General features: G+C 40.0%; 1 protein-coding gene across 1 annotated transcript; it reads left to right on the forward strand.

Moving 5' to 3' along the window:
* The first annotated feature begins 646 nt into the window (after positions 1-646).
* Positions 647-16,891, forward strand: LOC5510448 (mannosyl-oligosaccharide 1,2-alpha-mannosidase IA). Its single transcript, XM_048722001.1, has 12 exons — positions 647-942; positions 1,020-1,294; positions 2,805-3,020; positions 3,328-3,408; positions 3,806-3,900; positions 5,000-5,123; positions 6,684-6,777; positions 7,269-7,384; positions 7,554-7,652; positions 8,197-8,314; positions 10,684-10,856; positions 16,203-16,891. The coding sequence occupies exons 1-12, from the start codon at positions 696-698 to the stop codon at positions 16,440-16,442; spliced, it is 1,878 nt and encodes a 625-aa protein (XP_048577958.1). The 5' UTR covers positions 647-695; the 3' UTR covers positions 16,443-16,891.
* Positions 16,892-18,631: the final 1,740 nt, after the last annotated feature.

Here is an 18,631-nt window from a genome sequence, read left to right on the forward strand (position 1 = left end):
AGAAAACATGTAGCTTATAAATACGATTAAATGCAGTCCTCGACAAATAAAGCTGAGTGTTTATTTCTCTTCCTCGAAATCGATGAAGTTCAAGAGAGTATTCGTAGTTAGTTGTTGCTTTTTGTTAGAAGGGGGATGTAGACGGGCTGTTTTGTCACGACGGTTGAACTATCCATCCCATGGGTTCGCGTCAAGCATACCTGATTCAGCAAGGCGGGTAAAGAATGGCGTTTTAGGTACGCAAAGAGTTGATAAACTGGATTCATAATTTCTGTGTGGTAGTGTAAAGTATCGGTATAATATTGTTTGCATGTATTTTGGCGAAATTTCGAATTCCCAGTTTTCTAGAAGCGATTTTCTACCGCCCGTTTTGCCGATCGGCATCATTACCTTTCTCTTCTCTTAGTATGGGGGAACTTCAATCGCTCAATATTGCCCCAAATGTATTGAAACCTCACAGTGATGTAAATAACAACTCCACAAACATGTAAGAAAAATTTGAAGGAATTTTATTATATTTTTTGTCCCAATTTTTTTTATCGTAATGCACCATATACTTACAGTAACTATGAATGAAACACGTAAAATACAACAATAGCTTGGGGGACCTGTGATACACTTATGAACTCCAGAGTAACCATGGCGCCCACGCTCCTAGCACCAGCGGTGTTACCCAATAGGTGCTAGGATTCAAGATGGCGATCCTGCCAACTCATCGTTTCCAAACGATTCCAATACAGAGATCGGGGCTTAGAGTTCGAGAGAAATACGTATTAGTTCTTATATTTATAGCTTTTCTAATGTTATGTTTTGGAGCGTTTTTTTACGTTCCGGATTTAAGAGATAGGACGTATTTAGAAGATGCTTATAAACGCTTCGTAGGCGCTGGGGGCGAAATTTTTCCACTAAAACCTCCAAAAACTCCAAAAGTTAGAATTGAAGGTAAATCATTGTCCTTTTTTTATCAAGTAATGTTAAAGCCAATAATATTGGGGTCTTGTGTTTTTGTATTGTTTCAGATAGTCAAGCAGCTACGAAATTCTCTATACCTGCAACTAAAAAAGTTGATAGAATTTCAACTGTACTCGTTGAACCTTCCATACATAGCATGCTTATGAAAGATATAAAAGAAGAGAAAGAAAAGTTTATTGAAGAGCAAAAACGCCAGAAAGAAGCAGCTAAAAAAGCCGAGCTAGAGTCGTTGCTAGCTACCAAACAGACTGGAACAGTTGAGATAATCGATGGTGCTCCACCGGACCCATTAACAAGACAACGGCGAGACTTCGTGAAAAAGGTACCGTTTATTATTATTGTCTATCTAAAGATACAAGACCTCTTTATTATTCGAAATAATGAATCCTTAATGCTTCACGCAAATTCTATTTCAAGTCTCTTCCAATTGATCTTATTTTATTGACTTTATTCCTCACACGTGAAAAAATAGGTTGGTTGCAATTTGCATGTCTGATTTGACATATAATATGAATTCAGATGAATTATGAGTTCTGATAATTGGTTCTCCCTAAAATTGTTTATACAGCTGGACTGGAATATTTCAGCCGCTATGTTAATGAGACAGCTAATCTATTATTAAGCCAATAGAAAAATAAATAATAGAAATAAAATAAATAAAAAGATATATTTAAGAAGCAATCCCAAATTCTCAAAATTCTCCATATGGGAAATTGGTTAAATTTGGGGTTTTAAAAAGCTTTCTAAACCTAAATTGCATTAAACAAAGTGGAGATTGTCTATTGGTTTGCAAGGTGGGTTTCTCTTGTTTAGTAAGCTATGTAATCTCCTTCTGGTACAACCATAGTTAGGACTAACTATGGTACAACATAGCCACAACATTTTTGAGTAATAAAAATAGTATGGGTCCTGGGATCAGTTTTGGCACAGAATTAGAAGAAAAAACTTTTTTTCCTTCAACTGTTAACAAACCATATGATTTAACTCAGTGATGCAACTTGACATGGTTACAAAGGAAAATCCATTGACAATAGGGTGTTTACTACAGAGTGGGGCTCCTGTGGTATTTAAGTATAAAATTGTTTTGGTATAGGTCTCGGCTGTAGAACTTCCATTTGCCTATCAACATTTGCCTATGCACTGACAACTTTTTTTTAAAAAGGTGTTAGCTTGTGAGCATATACTCTAGAGCATAATAGATAATAGGGACCTTAAGCATGCAAAAACCTAGAATGGCGCAGAAGTAGGATTTGCATGCAAATCCAATCCCGCTCCATATTTTCACATGCTTAAGGTCCCTAATATGGAATTAACAAATCATTGAGATGTTATTTTATCATTTTACTAAACCATCAAATAATAATATACTCAGGGGAGTATGTATGATTTCCTTGCAGATGAGGTGAAAACACTAACATGTATCTGCTTTACAGGTTATTAACTTGAAAATTATAAAATGTAAAAAGTAAACAATGAAAAAGTTGCTCAAATGTAAGATATTGGAAAAGTTGCTTGAAACTAAAAAATATTGCTCTAAAGTTGGCCAAGCAACTTGTAGTGTACCCTGCTAGCTTGCTCCCATTCAGGGTTATTTGGATTTTTTTTAATATTGGAAATTCTGTTGCATATTGAGAAGGTTAGTAAGGGGCTATGTGTCAAGCTGAGTCTTGGCCTTCATTGCACCACAGAAGTCCCGACATTTGAAAAAAAAAAAATCTGAATAACCCATGATGAGAGCTGACTGCCTTCTACTTGTTGTCAGCCCTCCTACTTAATCTAACATCAAATAATACAGTATACTCAGGGAACAAGTATGTATGGTTGTCTTGCAGATGATGAAACATGCATGGAATGGATATGTGACATATGCCTGGGGAAGCAATGAACTCCGACCTATTAGTCATACTGGACACTCAGCGTCTATCTTTGGGCGTGGCTCCATGGGTGCAACTGTGGTGGATGCTCTCTCTACATTGAAATTGATGGGGATGAATGAGGAATTTGAACGTGGACGAAAATGGGTTGCGCAGAATCTCAATTTTAACCAGGTACTGTTTTGTTAACCTACTGCACAATGGACAGAGGGGAAATTCTGGAGATTAATGAACTTGCATAGTACAGTATATTTCTCATTTAAGGTGGAAGCTAAAAAGGAAAAAAAAAGCCTGGCTTGTGGGTCTGTTTTAGCTAATCAACCAACTAATCCTGTGTAGAGTTTCTATTGTCTTCTGAAGAGTCAGACGTGAGAGGCAGACCCTGAGACTTGTTAAGACATGTTTCTAGTTGACTGTTTGAACAACTTGTGAGTGAGGTTGCGCTGTAAATTAATATATTATTATCCTTGCCTTTTTCCAGGCATCTGATATCTCTGTTTTTGAGATGACCATAAGGTTCCTTGGAGGACTTCTAAGTGCCTACGCTCTGTCAGGCGAGGAGGTATGACATAAAAAAAAGTAGCTTACATTTTAACAATAGCAAAATTATAATGCTTTACAGATTAATTTACTTTTTCTAGTTTTTTTTTTAAAATAATTACTACTGTACAATAATGTTGAATTATTAGAAAAAAAGCTCCAAAAATTCTGCTAGTATAACATTGCATCAACGTATTACAACTAGCAGCACTTTTATGGATAACATATTAATGGCTGAATCATCAAATATTCACAGGAACATGAACAAGCATTCTACGGCTTTGTTTACAATTGAGACTTATGTACAGTAATTGGTTATTATTTAACAAGGGAAGGTTACGATAATTGAATTTTTTAGTGCATTCTTATTTGAAAATTCATAGGTGTATACCACCTTGAAGTAAGCTTGTTATTTTTAGGTGTTTAAAGTGAAAGCCAAGGAGCTTGGAGATAAGCTCTTACCAGCATTCAACACACCGACTGGAATACCCTGGGCTATGGTCAACCTAGCGAGGTAAGCAAGTCAGGGGGAGGGGGAGGGTGGAGCTTGTCATTCATTAGGGGAGAAGGTTTCAAAGGTTGTCTTTTGCATATTTGCTTATGTTTCCTGGAATGATGCAACAAGCCTGAACTGGATATTGAGTTTGTGTTTTCATCCTTAATGTGGCTGTATTGGGCTAAGAAGCATTCAAATTGGTTGGTTATAGATCTGCAATCTCTTGTCCCACTAATCTACTTTTGAATTCTTCCAAAGAAACCTTGAACTCCTCTTGAATTCTACACCGATGCTTTTGAATTCTCCCCCCAAAAGCCCTGATCTACATTTGATTTCTTCACACTGATCTACTCTTGAATTCTACACTGATTTACTCATAAATTTTACACTCTTGAATTCTCCCAAAGAAACTCTTTTACATAACACGATGAAGAAGCATTTATACTTGTAATTTTTGTTTCTTGTGGGTAAACATTTGTTTTATGAGAAGTGGGTAATACAAATGTCCATGATACTGTAAGTACAGGGACAAAGAGGTTAGGATGGTGAACTGCTCTCTAGATAGACAACATTATCTAGCTGTACTGTATAAAGCCACAACCATACAGTTTACTTCCGGAGGGCAAATGGAAACTCCACCTGACAAGAGAAAAAAAGAATCAATTAGAATCCATGCTATTTAACACACCATCCACTCTAAATTATCAATCATATCCTCAAAGAAACTTCCAATAGACACACTGCTATTACAATTTTGAAATATTTATGTTTTCTCTTTAAAATCATGGGAGATTACACAATCGACCGGAAGTAAACTGATAACATTGCCACTTTAAAGCCGCATTGTCACCAGTTCACTCCCGGTTGATAACGTAGCAATCTCCGATGATTTTTAACGGAAGACGTGAAAAATATTTCAAAATATTGAAAACAGTGTGTCTATTGGAAGTTTCTTCGAGGATGTGATCGATAATTTAGAGCGGATGGCCTGTTAAATATCTCGGATTCTAATAGATTCTTTTGTCTTTTAACGGTTGAGGTTTCCGTCAGACCTCCAGTAGTAAACTGGTGACAATGCGGCTTTAAGAAGGTGATGACTTTGGATATCTGGTTTCAGTGGCAGTGGCCATAACTGGGGTTGGGCATCTGGCGGCTGTTCTATCTTAGCAGAGTTTGGTACCCTGCACCTTGAGTTTGTCTACCTTTCACACATCACTGGCAACCAAGTGTATGCCAAAAAGGTATGTAATGTCTGCAATGGAAGACACAATAGTCCAGTTTTGGATTTCCGTGTGTCTGTTGTAAAGAGACACCAAGGACACATCAAACAGGGAAGCCTAGGTTTCAGGGGGACCTTTTGCAAATTTCAGAGAGGTGATCAAGTTATATCAAGTTTTTCTATTGTTTTGTTCTAAACTCTCGAAAGTTATTATTGCATCAATTGTTTATGCATCTTAGTCTGCCTTTCCAGCAAGCAGAACTATACCATTAGCGTTTTTAAATGCACAAGGAGCACAGTTGATTTGAAGTGCTTGTTTGAGTAAAGAAACAAAGCATTGAAATTTGTAGCCATTGCATGTCAAAGCATGGTTAAATACAGTATGGAGATCTAGAACAATAGGGACCTTAACCCATTGACTCATGGCTTTTTTTGAGCTGAATTTACAAAAAACAGACTGAAAACAGATACCTCCCTCCCTATTCTGAGTTTTATACAGCCCGTCAAAGTCAAACACAGCTGCACCTAGTCAGCAGTATCCAAGCTTTCCAACAGTGCTTTGTGGTCCCCACTTTTAATCCCTCGTCGATGTGCTGAAGCCAGCACAAGTTGATGGTTGCTTGTATTTTTCATAAAAAAATACAGCTATGAGCATATTAGGAGAGTGTCTCAGGACATCATGAAGTCTATTGGGGCATAATTGAGTGCTTTGCTTATGGATATTTGCAAGCAAAGGTGGGTTCATGATGATTTTTTCTTGTTTGGCTTTGCCTGGATGAGAAAATAATTTTCTAATGAATCACCACAGCTCTCCTAAATGCTGTCTTTTCTGAAACCAAATTGATTCCAAAATTGTTTACACTGCTATTCTGGGTCTGTATGACCTGGAATTGATTTGTTTGGCTTCTGGGTGAAAAGACGTCTGACTTTGGGGAGAGGAGTGTTGACTGGCCCTCCCCTCGTGAATTTTCCCCTGGATCTCCCAGAATGCTTTGCAATACGTAAAGACATCTTCGTGGTTGTACAAGCCTTCAAGGAGTGGACATTGTGTTTTGAGGCCATGGAAATGTACCTGGAGGATAAGAATAAAGGAATCTATTTGTGTCTTGAGCTGTGTTTGCTGATCTCTCTCCCTTGTGTGGTATTTTGAGCGTTTTATTGAGATGGGTGATTCTGCTTTTCTCTCCTTGTTCGATTTGAAATTTGTCAAAGAACCTGTGCTATTATTTGGCTTAAGAGTAGATGCCAACACCTTGGTTGGATGCATATCTGCAAGACCATTTATCCCTTAGACTGATGCCTGAGTATCTTCATCTTGTTGTGTTTATTTTGCATTTAATATGAATTTTTTGGGTTGTGGGTACTTTCGAAAGCCGGTACAGGCCGGTTGAGGGGTCAATGTGTTAAGCACACGAAAATGTAGAACGTTGCGGACGTTGGATTTGCGCCCACACCGTTCTCGACGTTCTGACTACGCTCGCATGCTTAAGGTTTCGTGATAGCACCCAGTTCACGCTAGCATATTTCCCTAACATTGTGTAAAGATTAGAGATATTGCACTGATATTGTTATAACTCTCAAGGTCCATCGAGTTCGTGAAGTTGTGGATCAGGTGCAAAAGCCGAATGGGCTCTATCCGAACTATCTGAATCCTCGCACTGGAGTTTGGGGCTCACGTAAGTCAGGGGTTAAGAAGGGCTAGCTCCCCTGTAGCGGAGCTCCCATGCGGAACTTGGTGGATCGCTCCTCTATAATCCCCACCCATCCCCCTCTGCAAAACAAAACAAAAACTGCTAGCTCCCCTGTAGTGCAATGTTGGTTTGGTGCATCACTCTTTTTATTATTATAGCGGAGCTCCTATATGACGCTTGACGTCATTTTAGTGGAGAACCCTTACACTGCTTGACGTCATTTTAGTGGAGAACCCTTACACTGCTTGACGTCATTTTAGTGGAGAACCCTTACACTGCTTGACGGAGTGCTCCTCTAAGATAAGCTTCCAACCCCACTCTCGCCTCTTCAAAAGCCCTGTCAAAGCTCTTTATTGGAAAAATAAGTAAACGTTTGGGCCTTACCGTTACTGAAGTTACATATGTATGTCACTGTTTGCCGGTTTGGTATCTAAGAAAAAGCCCCATGCTTATGTAGGTGAAAATTTCTATCACAGAACATGTGTCTCTCGGAGCCCTCGGTGATAGTTTCTACGAATACCTTCTCAAGTCCTGGATAATGTCAGGGAAGATGGACAAAAAAGCGAGAGACATGTACGACAAGGCAGTGGAGGTTTGTTCCCTTACTTACCATTAAAGCCGCATTGTCACCAGTTTACTTCCGGTCGATCACGTAACAATCTCCGATGATTTTTAATGGAAAACGCGAAAAATATTTCAAAATATTGAAAGCAGTGTGTCTATTGGAAGTTTCATAAATCATTCGTGTTCTCTTTGTGCAGGCAATCGAGAGAATGCTTGTCCAACGTTCTCGGAAGTCCAACCTGACATACCTGGCGGAGTATAAGTATGGTCGGCTTGAGCATAAGATGGATCACCTGGTGAGACCAGTGGCATTGTTATGTTTTATCAAAATCAGCGCTTTCAGTAAAATGCAAATATTCAGCAATAAGCTTTTTTTCTATGTCATTTTCAGACCTGTTGCAGGCTCAATTTAGGGGATATTTCGCGACACTTTATTTTCGCGATTTTTGTAAAAACACAGATCACTTTATTTTCGCGTTTTCGCGATTTTGGGATAATAAAATCAAGCAAAACAAGAGGAATAAAAATGTGCTGTTATCATCAAAGCTGGAAAAAAATCTATAAATACAAGTCCAACTCAACCCCTTACCGTACTATATGTACATTAGATGACTAAATAGACAAGGTGTTTCCATAAAGCTTATTAAACGGCCAATATTCCCCCGAAGGCTTCTTGTGTACTCACTTAATTTTCGCGCATCCTTATTTTCGCGACACTAAATTTTATCGTCTTTATTTTTGCGAATCTTTTAAAATCGCGAAATTCGCGAAATTAAAGTGACGCGAAAATTAAGTGTACTATGGTAATAAATAACGTGTATGTTTTGACACCTTCAATAGGCCTGTTTCACGGCTGGAATGTTCGCTTTGGGAGCAAAAGAATCCAAGAACGAAAAGCATTACTTACAACTTGGTGCTGAGTTGGCCAACACGTGCCATGAGGCATACAAGCGTACAGGTGACTTTGTTATTGCACTCTCGCCAGCTAGACTCGCCATTTAAAGAATGTCCATCAACCACTCCTTTATCATTGTTTATAATTGAAAATACAAGTGTTTTTTTGCAATGAAACTTGCGAAAGTAAAAAATAACAATCTAAAAACGAAGGCTGATTCATTATTTGACAATATTTGATTTTGAAAATTTCTTGGTTATCCGCTTGAATCAGCCCATGGAAATGGATGCTTTGAGTTACTTTGCATTGAGCGGAAGCATAAAATGGCGGCGTGATTGGCGTTCTTTAAGTTTCATTACAGATTTTCTCACTTTCGAAAAAATAGATCACTAACAACACGCAAATAGTTAACAAAATACGTTTTTAGACGAGTGAATGACTATCCCAGGATATTCTTAGTCAGGATAACTGTTTATGGGTAATGAATATTCGCGCATTGTTGATGGGGATTAGTGTTTCTTCTGTGGCGTTAAAAATGGCACTACAGCAGTTGTATTATGGGAATAAATTGCCTTGTTGACTATTACCAAGTTTAATTAGCGAAAAGGAGTTAATTGTCTGTGATAAATAAGATATACAGAGAATCTAGTGGGATTAATCTATACAATGTCTTTATTTTGGGATTAATCTATACATTTTCTTAAGTTTTTTTTTTTAATTTTGGTTATTTTACTTAATTTTTTAAATGTTTTAGGAAAAATCCTCTTCCCAATATTCTTTGAACTGTCCTCGACGATATTCAACAGCTGAGTCGCTTTCTGGCTACCATCTTTCAAAAGTCTTGAAGCGGATTTATTGTGTAGCTGCCTACCAGCCTCTCTTAGTGTCACGCACGGTCTTCTTACCAGCCGCACTTAGTGTCACGCACGATCTGCTTACCAGCCGTTCTTAGTGTCACGCACGATCTGCTTACCAGCCGTTCTTAGTATCACGCACGATCTGCTTACCAGCCGTTCTTAGTGTCACGCACGATCTGCTTACCAGCCGATCTTAGTGTCACGCACGATCTGCTTACCAGCCGCTCTTAGTGTCACGCACAATCTGCTTACCAGCCGCTCTTAGTGTCACGCAAGATCTGTTTACCAGCCGCTCTTAGTGTCACGCACAATCTGCTTACCAGCCGCTCTTAGTGTCACGCACAATCTGCTTACCAGCCGCTCTTAGTGTCACGCAAGATCTGTTTACCAGCCGCTCTTAGTGTCACGCACGATCTGCTTACAAGCCGTTCTTAGTGTCACTGACGATCTGCTTACCAGCCGCTCTTAGTGTCACGCAAGATCTGCTTACCAGCCGTTCTTAGTATCACGCACGATCTGCTTACCAGCCGTTCTTAGTGTCACGCACGATCTGCTTACCAGCCGCTCTTAGGGTCACGCACGATCTGCTTACCAGCCGCTCTTAGGGTCACGCACGATCTGCTTACAAGCCGCTGTTAGTGTCACGCACGATCTGCTTACCAGCCGCTCTTAGTGTCACGCACAATCTGCTTACCAGCCGCTCTTAGTGTCACGCAAGATCTGTTTACCAGCCGCTCTTAGTGTCACGCACGATCTGCTTACAAGCCGTTCTTAGTGTCACTCACGATCTGCTTACCAGCCGTTCTTAGTGTCACGCACGATCTGCTTACCAGCCGTTCTTAGTGTCACGCACGATCTGCTTACCAGCCGCTCAAGTGTCACGCACGATCTGCTTACCCGCCGTTCTTAGTGTCACGCATGATCTGCTTACCTGCCGTTTTTAGTGTCACGCACGATCTGTTTACCAGCCGCTCTTAGTGTCACGCACGATCTGCTTACAAGCAGCTCTTAGTGTCACGCACGATCTGCTTACAAGCCGCTCTTAGTGTCACGCACGATCTGCTTACAAGCCGCTTTTAGTGTCACGCACGATCTTCCTACCCGCCGCTTTTAGTGTCACGCACGATCTGCTTACCAGCCGCTCTTAGTGTCACGCAAAAAAAAATTAGTAATAAATTAGATGCTTCTTTAAATTAAAATGTCTTAAGTGCCTTTTAAAAACGATATTTAGAATTTGTGCATCTTACTTCATCCGGAAGACTATTCCACAGACGGGGTGCAGTGACTGGAAATGCACGATTGCCATAAGAATTTGTTTACTTGATGGTGCATCTAAGGGTCATGTTATTATTTGATCTGAGACTATTAGAGCGACTGATAAGCAGACCACGTAAGGAGCTGACCAATAAAAAGCCAGCACCAAATGAAATTCCGTTAGTTTGATTGAAGGAAGCCAGAAAGCGATTTAGCAGTTGGGAATGTTGACGGGAGTTCGCAGAACATTGAAAATCGCAGTAATATCTCTATGTATTTAGCACTCATCCGTGAGACTTAACCTTGTATGTTGGTTTTCAGCGACTGGTATCGGACCTGAGTCCTTCAGATTCGAGGGGAATGCGGAGGCTGTAGCTATTCGTAACAACGAGCGCTACTACATTCTCAGGCCTGAAGTAATCGAGGGCTGGTTTTATATGTGGCGTTTTACACGGGACACAAAGTACAGAGACTGGGCTTGGGAAGCTGCTCAGGTGAGTACAAAGGAAATGGGGGACCTTTAGAGTTGATTTTGAAGTGGTCACCTTATCTCGGAATCATGGGTGGCCCTGTGTGTTAGCGCGTCAGCGTGTGGGGCCTGAAACGGGTTCGATTCCCGGTCGAGACACGGACAGTATCTTTCTGTTTCTCGGCCCTGAATTTGACTTGTTGAACATATTGTGAGATTGCTAGAAGCTTGTGTTACTCAGTTCCAAGATGGGACATTCTTAAAGGATCCAACTCACCCTGCCCACAATGCTTTCTTTTTGTTTTCATCATTGAAAAGTCCTAAAAATGCACTTGGATCGAATTTTTTACACACTTTTCTATCTTTCATGAATAAAGCATGTAAATTGAAAGAATATTAAAGAAATTTTTCACTTTCTCAATAGTTTTGAATTTCGATGGCATCAAAAATGGCCGCCATCGCAATGCACTGTGGGCAGGGTGAGTTGGATCCTTTAATACATTAGGATTTTAAATGTGAAGCGCTTAGAACATGGTTGGTATAAGCGCTATGTAAATGCTAATTTATTATTATTATTATCATTATCATTATCATTATCATCATCATTATCATTATCATTATTTTTATTATTATTCATGCAAGAACTAGAAAAAAGTCCCATTGCCCTGCGGCAAAACGCTTTATCATAGCTTTCCCAAATAGGATCTTTTCTTTGTAATAAACATCCAGGCAGACCAAAGAAAATAGCAATATTTTCTGATAGCCTGAAAATAGCCTGATTTTCTGTGGTGAACCAATCAGAAGAAGCAATAGCTGTCAGTTGTCTTCTATTTAAAAGGTTCTCCACCTAAAATTTACCTGAAAAACTGTAGTAGTCTCATATATAATAATATACTCAAACTTTGAAACTCTTCTCTTAATTCATCTCGCGGAAAAAAATATGCAAGAAATATACTTGTATTCGCATTTTCGAAGATTACCTTTCCAAATTGCACAGATTTTAAAGCTGGCGTCAAACTGTCTAATTAAATGAAAAAAAAATGTGTAAAAAAAAAATGCAAGACTGCTGAACTTCGACCTGCCAATACTACGCTAATGACAAAACACTAATTTCAATTGAGAATGTATTCGTCTGCTTCTATTGTATTCTATGAACAGGCAAATGAAAATGGAGGTGTTTTTGTCTTTGCTTGATCTATATGTTTTTGTCTATTCAGTCATAGAACATTTCCTTGCCGCCCCTTTCCCTTTCTTTGTCAGCGATAGTACTTCATGTTACCATAGTTTAATGCGATTTAGAAGGTATTCGTCTCCCTTCTATGTACAGCCAAAAAAAATGTCCTTGAAGATGTTCTCAGTCATAAAACCTCTCCTTTCCGTCGCCTTTCCCGTTTGTCTGCGATAGTATCCCACGATAGCTTCATCGACTTTCACGGGATTTGCTTTCTAGTAGATTCAGTACGCTTATAATAGACCTCGGCTTGTCCATGGTCGGCTCATGTCGTTGTAAAACGTGGTGGCAGTGGTGGGATGCCTGTGCCAACCTGAACAGTTCAACTCCACCAAGCCTTTGCTGTGGTCTGAGTGGTCAAGGGGGTTCTAGCGGAAGAGTATCGTAGCGAAACCCCAGAAAGAAGACGATGAAGGAAGACGTTAGTTTATAACACGAGCAGCTATAGGGACACATCACAGGGGGAGACGATTGGGCGGGGCCGCTGGGGGGGTTGCTGCTTCTCCGCAACTAGAAGAAGAGACGTTACAATGCGTAGATAGTTATTCATGAATTTTAGAAGGATCGTTGATATTCGTAGAAAGTTCATGATGGATGACAGAAGGATCGTTGGTTTGCGTAGATAGCTCTTCACTAATGACAGAAGCATCGTTATTATGCGTAGATAGCTCATCATAAAGGACAGAAGCATCGTTGTTATGCGTAGATAGCTCATCATAAAGGACAGAAGCATCGTTGTTATGCGTAGATAGTTCATCATAATTTACATTTGGATCTTTGGTATGCGTAGATAGTCCTTCATAAATAATAAAAGGATCAATCGTATGCAAAGATCGAGATTTGTCAATAGAAGCGGGATCGCTGGGCGAGAGAGCTGAACGAGTTTTGTGGGGAACCTTATTTCGAGGATTTCCTGCAGGTGTTGTAAATAAGGAGGTAGATGGCCCCTCGTAAATAGATGGAGCGTGTTTGGATGTGTTGACTGAAGGGAGATTAACTACCCTAAATCTCGGAGTAGAACAGGGCGTGGTTGGAAAAATGGACGATCTTCCACGTCGAAAGAAAGAACATTTGACCCTGTTGGGATCTGAATGAGTTGGCTCGGTTTCACTTATGCAATAGCGCGTTGCAGGTTTAACGTTAAGTGTGCCTTCAAAGAGAAATCTTTGACGGCTTGCCAAAGCGGTTTGAGAGTTGGATTGAACGACAAACGAAAGCTCGACATCATGTAGGGATAATCGTGCAGATATCGAATCTTGACAAAAAGCGTTGTTTGTACCATCTCGGCTTGATCCAGAGGCCTGGAGAATTCCAATGTTGTAGGGTACAGTATCCAATCTAAGATTCTTCCTTAGTCGATCTTTAAACTCCTTTGAGTGGTGACAGTAGATAAGTGGATTCACGACCCATTAGCAAAACACGCCATGCCAAAGACATAGCGCAGAATTGGGTCATGCTGGTATGTCAGTTGTGGTTTTATCGCAACATTAAACGCCGTGAAAAAGAACCACATCGCGTATGGTACGATGAAAGCGATAAGCACACTTACCACAAGGCGAGACCCCTTGAAGCGCAGTGCGTCTCTACCACCCACCTCGGTTTTCATTTTTCGCTTGTTGAGGAATCTTGTTATTCTGATGGCGATTGCGCTGAGCACGATGCACGTAAATACGTACAAAACTACGAGAAAGGTGTACATTAAGATTCGAAACTTGGCCACAGATTTATCGTAAATGCAGTGAAGAGTATAATGCGCGTCGTCAATATCGACCTGGAGGAGTCTGTAACAAGCTGCCGGGGCTACCGTGGAAACACAGCCAAGTACCCAGGCCCGGCAACTGAGCAGCGTACAGCATGCTTTGTAGGAAGCAACAAAGGGAAGAAAACCCCTAAGAATCTCTCTACTGCGAGTGCGAAAAGATTAACGATCGTTATGGAAGGAAAAAGAAAAGTTATACCGCGGTATATCTTGCAGTCCCAGTCATTTTGGGCAATATCTGTTAGCATTAGACAGTTGAAGAGAGGCACGCATAATATACCGCCCAATATATCGGACCAGGCGAGGCTTTGCACGAAATACGCTACGTGTGAGCGATCCAGCGCTCTACGCACGCGAGGACGTGATTTTTTTTTTTTTTCGCTTGAAGTGCACGACAAAGCCATTGCCAATCACCGCAAGAAGGCTTACCACGACAGCCAAAGCAGTCAACGAAATCATGGCCCCCTTTCGTACCCCTCCATTGGGTACGAAACGTAGATCTTTTTCGAAGTGGCGTTGCTTTGATTGCTCGCACCAGATAATTTCACCTGTGCCATCAGTTTGAGCTGGGTCCTTATGTAAGACAATAAAACAAGCTATCAAAGAGATGAAAATATTCCAAGGAAAATTGAGATTATACGAAGGTCGAAGTCTTGAAAAAGCGAACATAGTTCAACAGCAAAATATGAAACTCTACTAAATAAATCAGGTTTCAAGGATCACGATATTTCGCTGGGCCGATCTTGTTATAAATCGGCTATATCAAAGCGAAGCAAAAGCTGTTATTGTTTCCAACCGATTCTGGAAGGTTTTAGGATAAGGTCCTACTAATGAATTGGACAAGAAATAATTTTAACACGTGCACGTGGCATTTAGAAATACCGGGTGCTTTCTTATGCCGGGGAATAAACGCTAAAATGATTTACCTTGTTAAAGGAGAGCAAAATCTTGTTGCAAAATCAAGTTGTTGCAGTTGCCAGCACACGGAGACATCTGTTGACGACTTAATGGTATGGGTGTGGCAGCCTTACAATATAAAGGAAATGCAATACAATGATATCTAATTTCTGCAAGAAAACCGCAAGAATCGAAATCCCAAAAATATAATGGGAATGAAAAAACAAAAGAAGTTCCCTAAATCGACGAGAGAACTGAAAGGCGGATAAGTAACTTTGCAATAACAATAAAATTTGACAAGCTTCAATTTAAAAAGTTCCGAAGCATTTAAGCGTTACTGATAGAGCTTGTTTCACGACTACTAACGGATTACATTGAGGGATGTATTTGTTAGAGGTGGCTTGATTACGCAGTGAAAAAGCGGTATTATTACTGAACTAAAATCGTTGGGACTTAATAAGTTCAGAAATACTTATATACTCACTGCTCAAGAAATTAAGCAGCTTTTTAGCTATCTGTTTTCATTCATGGATATCGGACTCGACACTATAAAGTCTTTTAAAGTAATCATGCAAAAACCAGCCAAAGTCCCATTGTTCAGCGGCAAAAAGCTTGATAATAGCTTTCTCACAAAGTTTTTTTTGTACTGAACATGCAGGGAGAATATATAGAAGATAATAAGATTATAAAAAAGATACACCATTTCAAATAAGGTTGCACTGGGAGGATATACGTGTCGTAACCCGCAATGCTTATTGGTTCAAAAATAAATATTCGTAAATTAAAACAAACACTGGTAAAGACAGCATTAGTATGGTTGTTTATGTACTTTTAAACACGACGCTCAGAATCCTGGATTCAGCCATTATACGTTACCCATGAACCAGGGTTACGATACATTGATTCGCGGGCGCAACCTAAACACGAGGTTCCGCTATAAAAGGGAAAGCTTCTCCCACCCCCGGGCTCAAGAACAATCAGTAATCGATCAGTAGTCAATGAGTCACCATGTCAGGACAACTGCTCTGAGCGCTAAATTCAAATTTCATATTCTAAACCAAATCAATAATACCATTCCAAGACTTGTCTACCTAAAGTGTTTCTATTTTTTGTAAAATAATTTTATACTTAGCTGTGTGCGCTCTAAAGTACGAGCATTTTCATCACAGTGCGATAATAATTTATGCAGATGCTCTATACTATGGATAGTGTAAAATTTGAGATTTTGCACCGAAAACGTGAGTGGACAGCAAATCACCAATTTTTTGTTACCTGTGCAAATATAGTTTCATTTCAGCCGATAGAGGCTCAGAGATAAGAATTTTTTACAGGAGGCTAATAATTTGTTACTGCTAGCGAAGTAATAATCTGATTTTAATTGCAAATTCGAGTCGGGGGGTAGAAGGAGCTCGAAACCTCGTGTTTGAATTATGATGTTTTTTTACGGCGGACTCGCTCACCCTTGTTAATCTGTCACCTTTCAGAATATAGAGAAGCATTGTCGCGTGGACGGAGGCTACAGTGGTATCCGTGACGTCACCAACCCAAACGTCGCTCATGACGATGTCCAGCAGAGTTTCTTCTTAGCGGAGACACTAAAATACCTCTACATGATATTTTCTGATGACTCCCTTCTGCCATTGGACAAATGGGTGATCAACACCGAGGCACACCCCCTGCCTGTCATAGGCAAAGCTGAGCTTCCAGGGGGGGTTCATAGCTAGGAGATCGCTGGCGTTTCTCCTTAAGAGACACGTCCCTCTAATGAAGGCGCCTATCCCGCCTGTCAAACGTCAACTTGATTCTTACTCTTCTCCGGAACAAATCATGAACACACCCTGCCTTGTTCTGGGTAAAGCTAAGACTCCAGGGGGTGAGGGGAAATAAGGGTTCGCACTCCGTGTATCACAACCCTGACTGAAAAGTCAACCTGGTAATTTCTGATTACTGTTTCACCTGCACAAATAATTGGTCAACATCAAGACATACCCATAAATCAAGGCTTCGGCAAGGGTATCTATGACATTCGTCTTGTAAAGACGTGACGAAAAAACATGACGTGACGCTTCAAATAAGCCCATTTCACATCGAATATGGCGGAGAATTTCCCTGAGTACTTAGTAACTTATAGCAAACAAAATATCAAGTGCGACTTTTTTTTTTAAATTGATGCGACTTTTTGTAAAGGGTAATTGAAATTTGAGCTTTTCTTCCCTGAACTAATACACAGGGCAATGATGATCAAGGAAAAATTATATTAAAAAGCCAAAATCTGGTTATGTGCACTTCGGCCTCACGTTATTTGTGTTTTGAAAATCAGTCCGTAATACAAGGAACCTATAGCCATTGTAAGAAATTGTGTCTTCTCTTTCTATTTGGGATTGCGCGTTTTCCAGGTTTTTCCGTCATGTCTCTTGTAAATACTTTGTTACATGTCTCCGTATGTCTCTTTAATCACGTTGTCTCACTCTTATCTTGCGGTGCTGTCTCTTACCTCAAGAAGGACCCCAAGGCACTTAGTAAGGACACAAAAATGACAAACAAATTCATATCGCTTTAATTTTGTAAATTTGAGGATCTAGGGAAGAGAAAGCACCACAAGCGGATACATTCACACTAAGATCCATTAATGTAGAAAAGCATTAGAGTATGACTACGTTCTTAAGGGGGGCTCAACCAAACTAATCCAAATCAAATATACGCGAAAATGAGAACCATCCAAAGGAAAACCAAAATTGTTTTTCCCCAAAAATGCTACACATTGTAATATGGGTGTAATGCTTATTGTATATTTTTTTATTACCAATGCAATTTCCGATTTCTAAATTTGTCAACTTGTCTGTAATTTTAAAGTTCTTAGGTACTACTCATCAATTAACTTCATGATTCAAGTCAATTACTAACAAATACAAGCTCGAAGGGAAAGACAATTAACGCATTTGTTATGATGTAATAATGTGTTATTAAGTATAACAATGTACATAGCTTACAATTAAAATTTGATTTCCAATAAAGAAATGTAGCATACTTAAAGTGTTTTAATCAATTTACAGAGACGTGTTATTTCCTATTTTATTTTATTGTTTTGATATTCTAAAAACTCGACTATAATAAATAACCTCTTAGCAAGCACAGCAAAACACGGCGAATAACCAGGAATGGGCCATTGCAGCTAAAAGGCACGGTATGTCGGCTACTTTGGTAGATTTGGGGGTCAGTACGCAGCTCTTACAAGCTGCAATTTGATTGGGCAAATGAACAATATCCACACCTCGACACAAAGAAAGAGAAGAATAGAGAAAAAAAAAAACTCCTTTGTAGAACAAAGATAATAGGAGACAAAGCAGCTGCGTACTTACTCCAGATTTGTCGAACAAACTATACAAGGCGCGCTCTGCATTCTGGTAGTTGTGGTAGGTGGCCTCGGCATTTCTAAATGAAAACGCGCGCATTTATAGCTTGAATCTCTTATTGCACATCGAACATTGGCTGAGCCGTCAAGGCCGTAGCATGGGGTCGGGCACTAGGGGGTATGTGTGCCCCCCCTCCCCCCAGTGTTTTAAAAAAATAATAGGGAAATGACCAGTGAAGGAGTGGCCCAATTATTTTCTTAATGTTCCTGTATCGCACACTACTCCCCCAAATATTTCGAGCAGAGGTTTGTTGGGGTACTGTACTGCACTTCTCATTCTCCCTTCTAAAAATCACTATTTGTTATTCCTCATGATTGACAGCAAGACGTCGGGTGGTGTTCTACATATTAAATGGGGACTAGAGTAAATGCCAAGGGGACTCAAAGGCCTTGAACTCTATTGGGGGAGATTGCTTTGGGGAGCTACGAAGATGGAGAGAAAACCTCTTTTCGGCGCCGCCAGAAGGATCAGCCCACAAAAACCAAAAACTAGAACCAAAG

Source organism: Nematostella vectensis, chromosome 14, assembly GCF_932526225.1.
Source record: "Nematostella vectensis chromosome 14, jaNemVect1.1, whole genome shotgun sequence".
In the NCBI taxonomy this organism is placed as follows: domain Eukaryota; kingdom Metazoa; phylum Cnidaria; class Anthozoa; order Actiniaria; family Edwardsiidae; genus Nematostella; species Nematostella vectensis.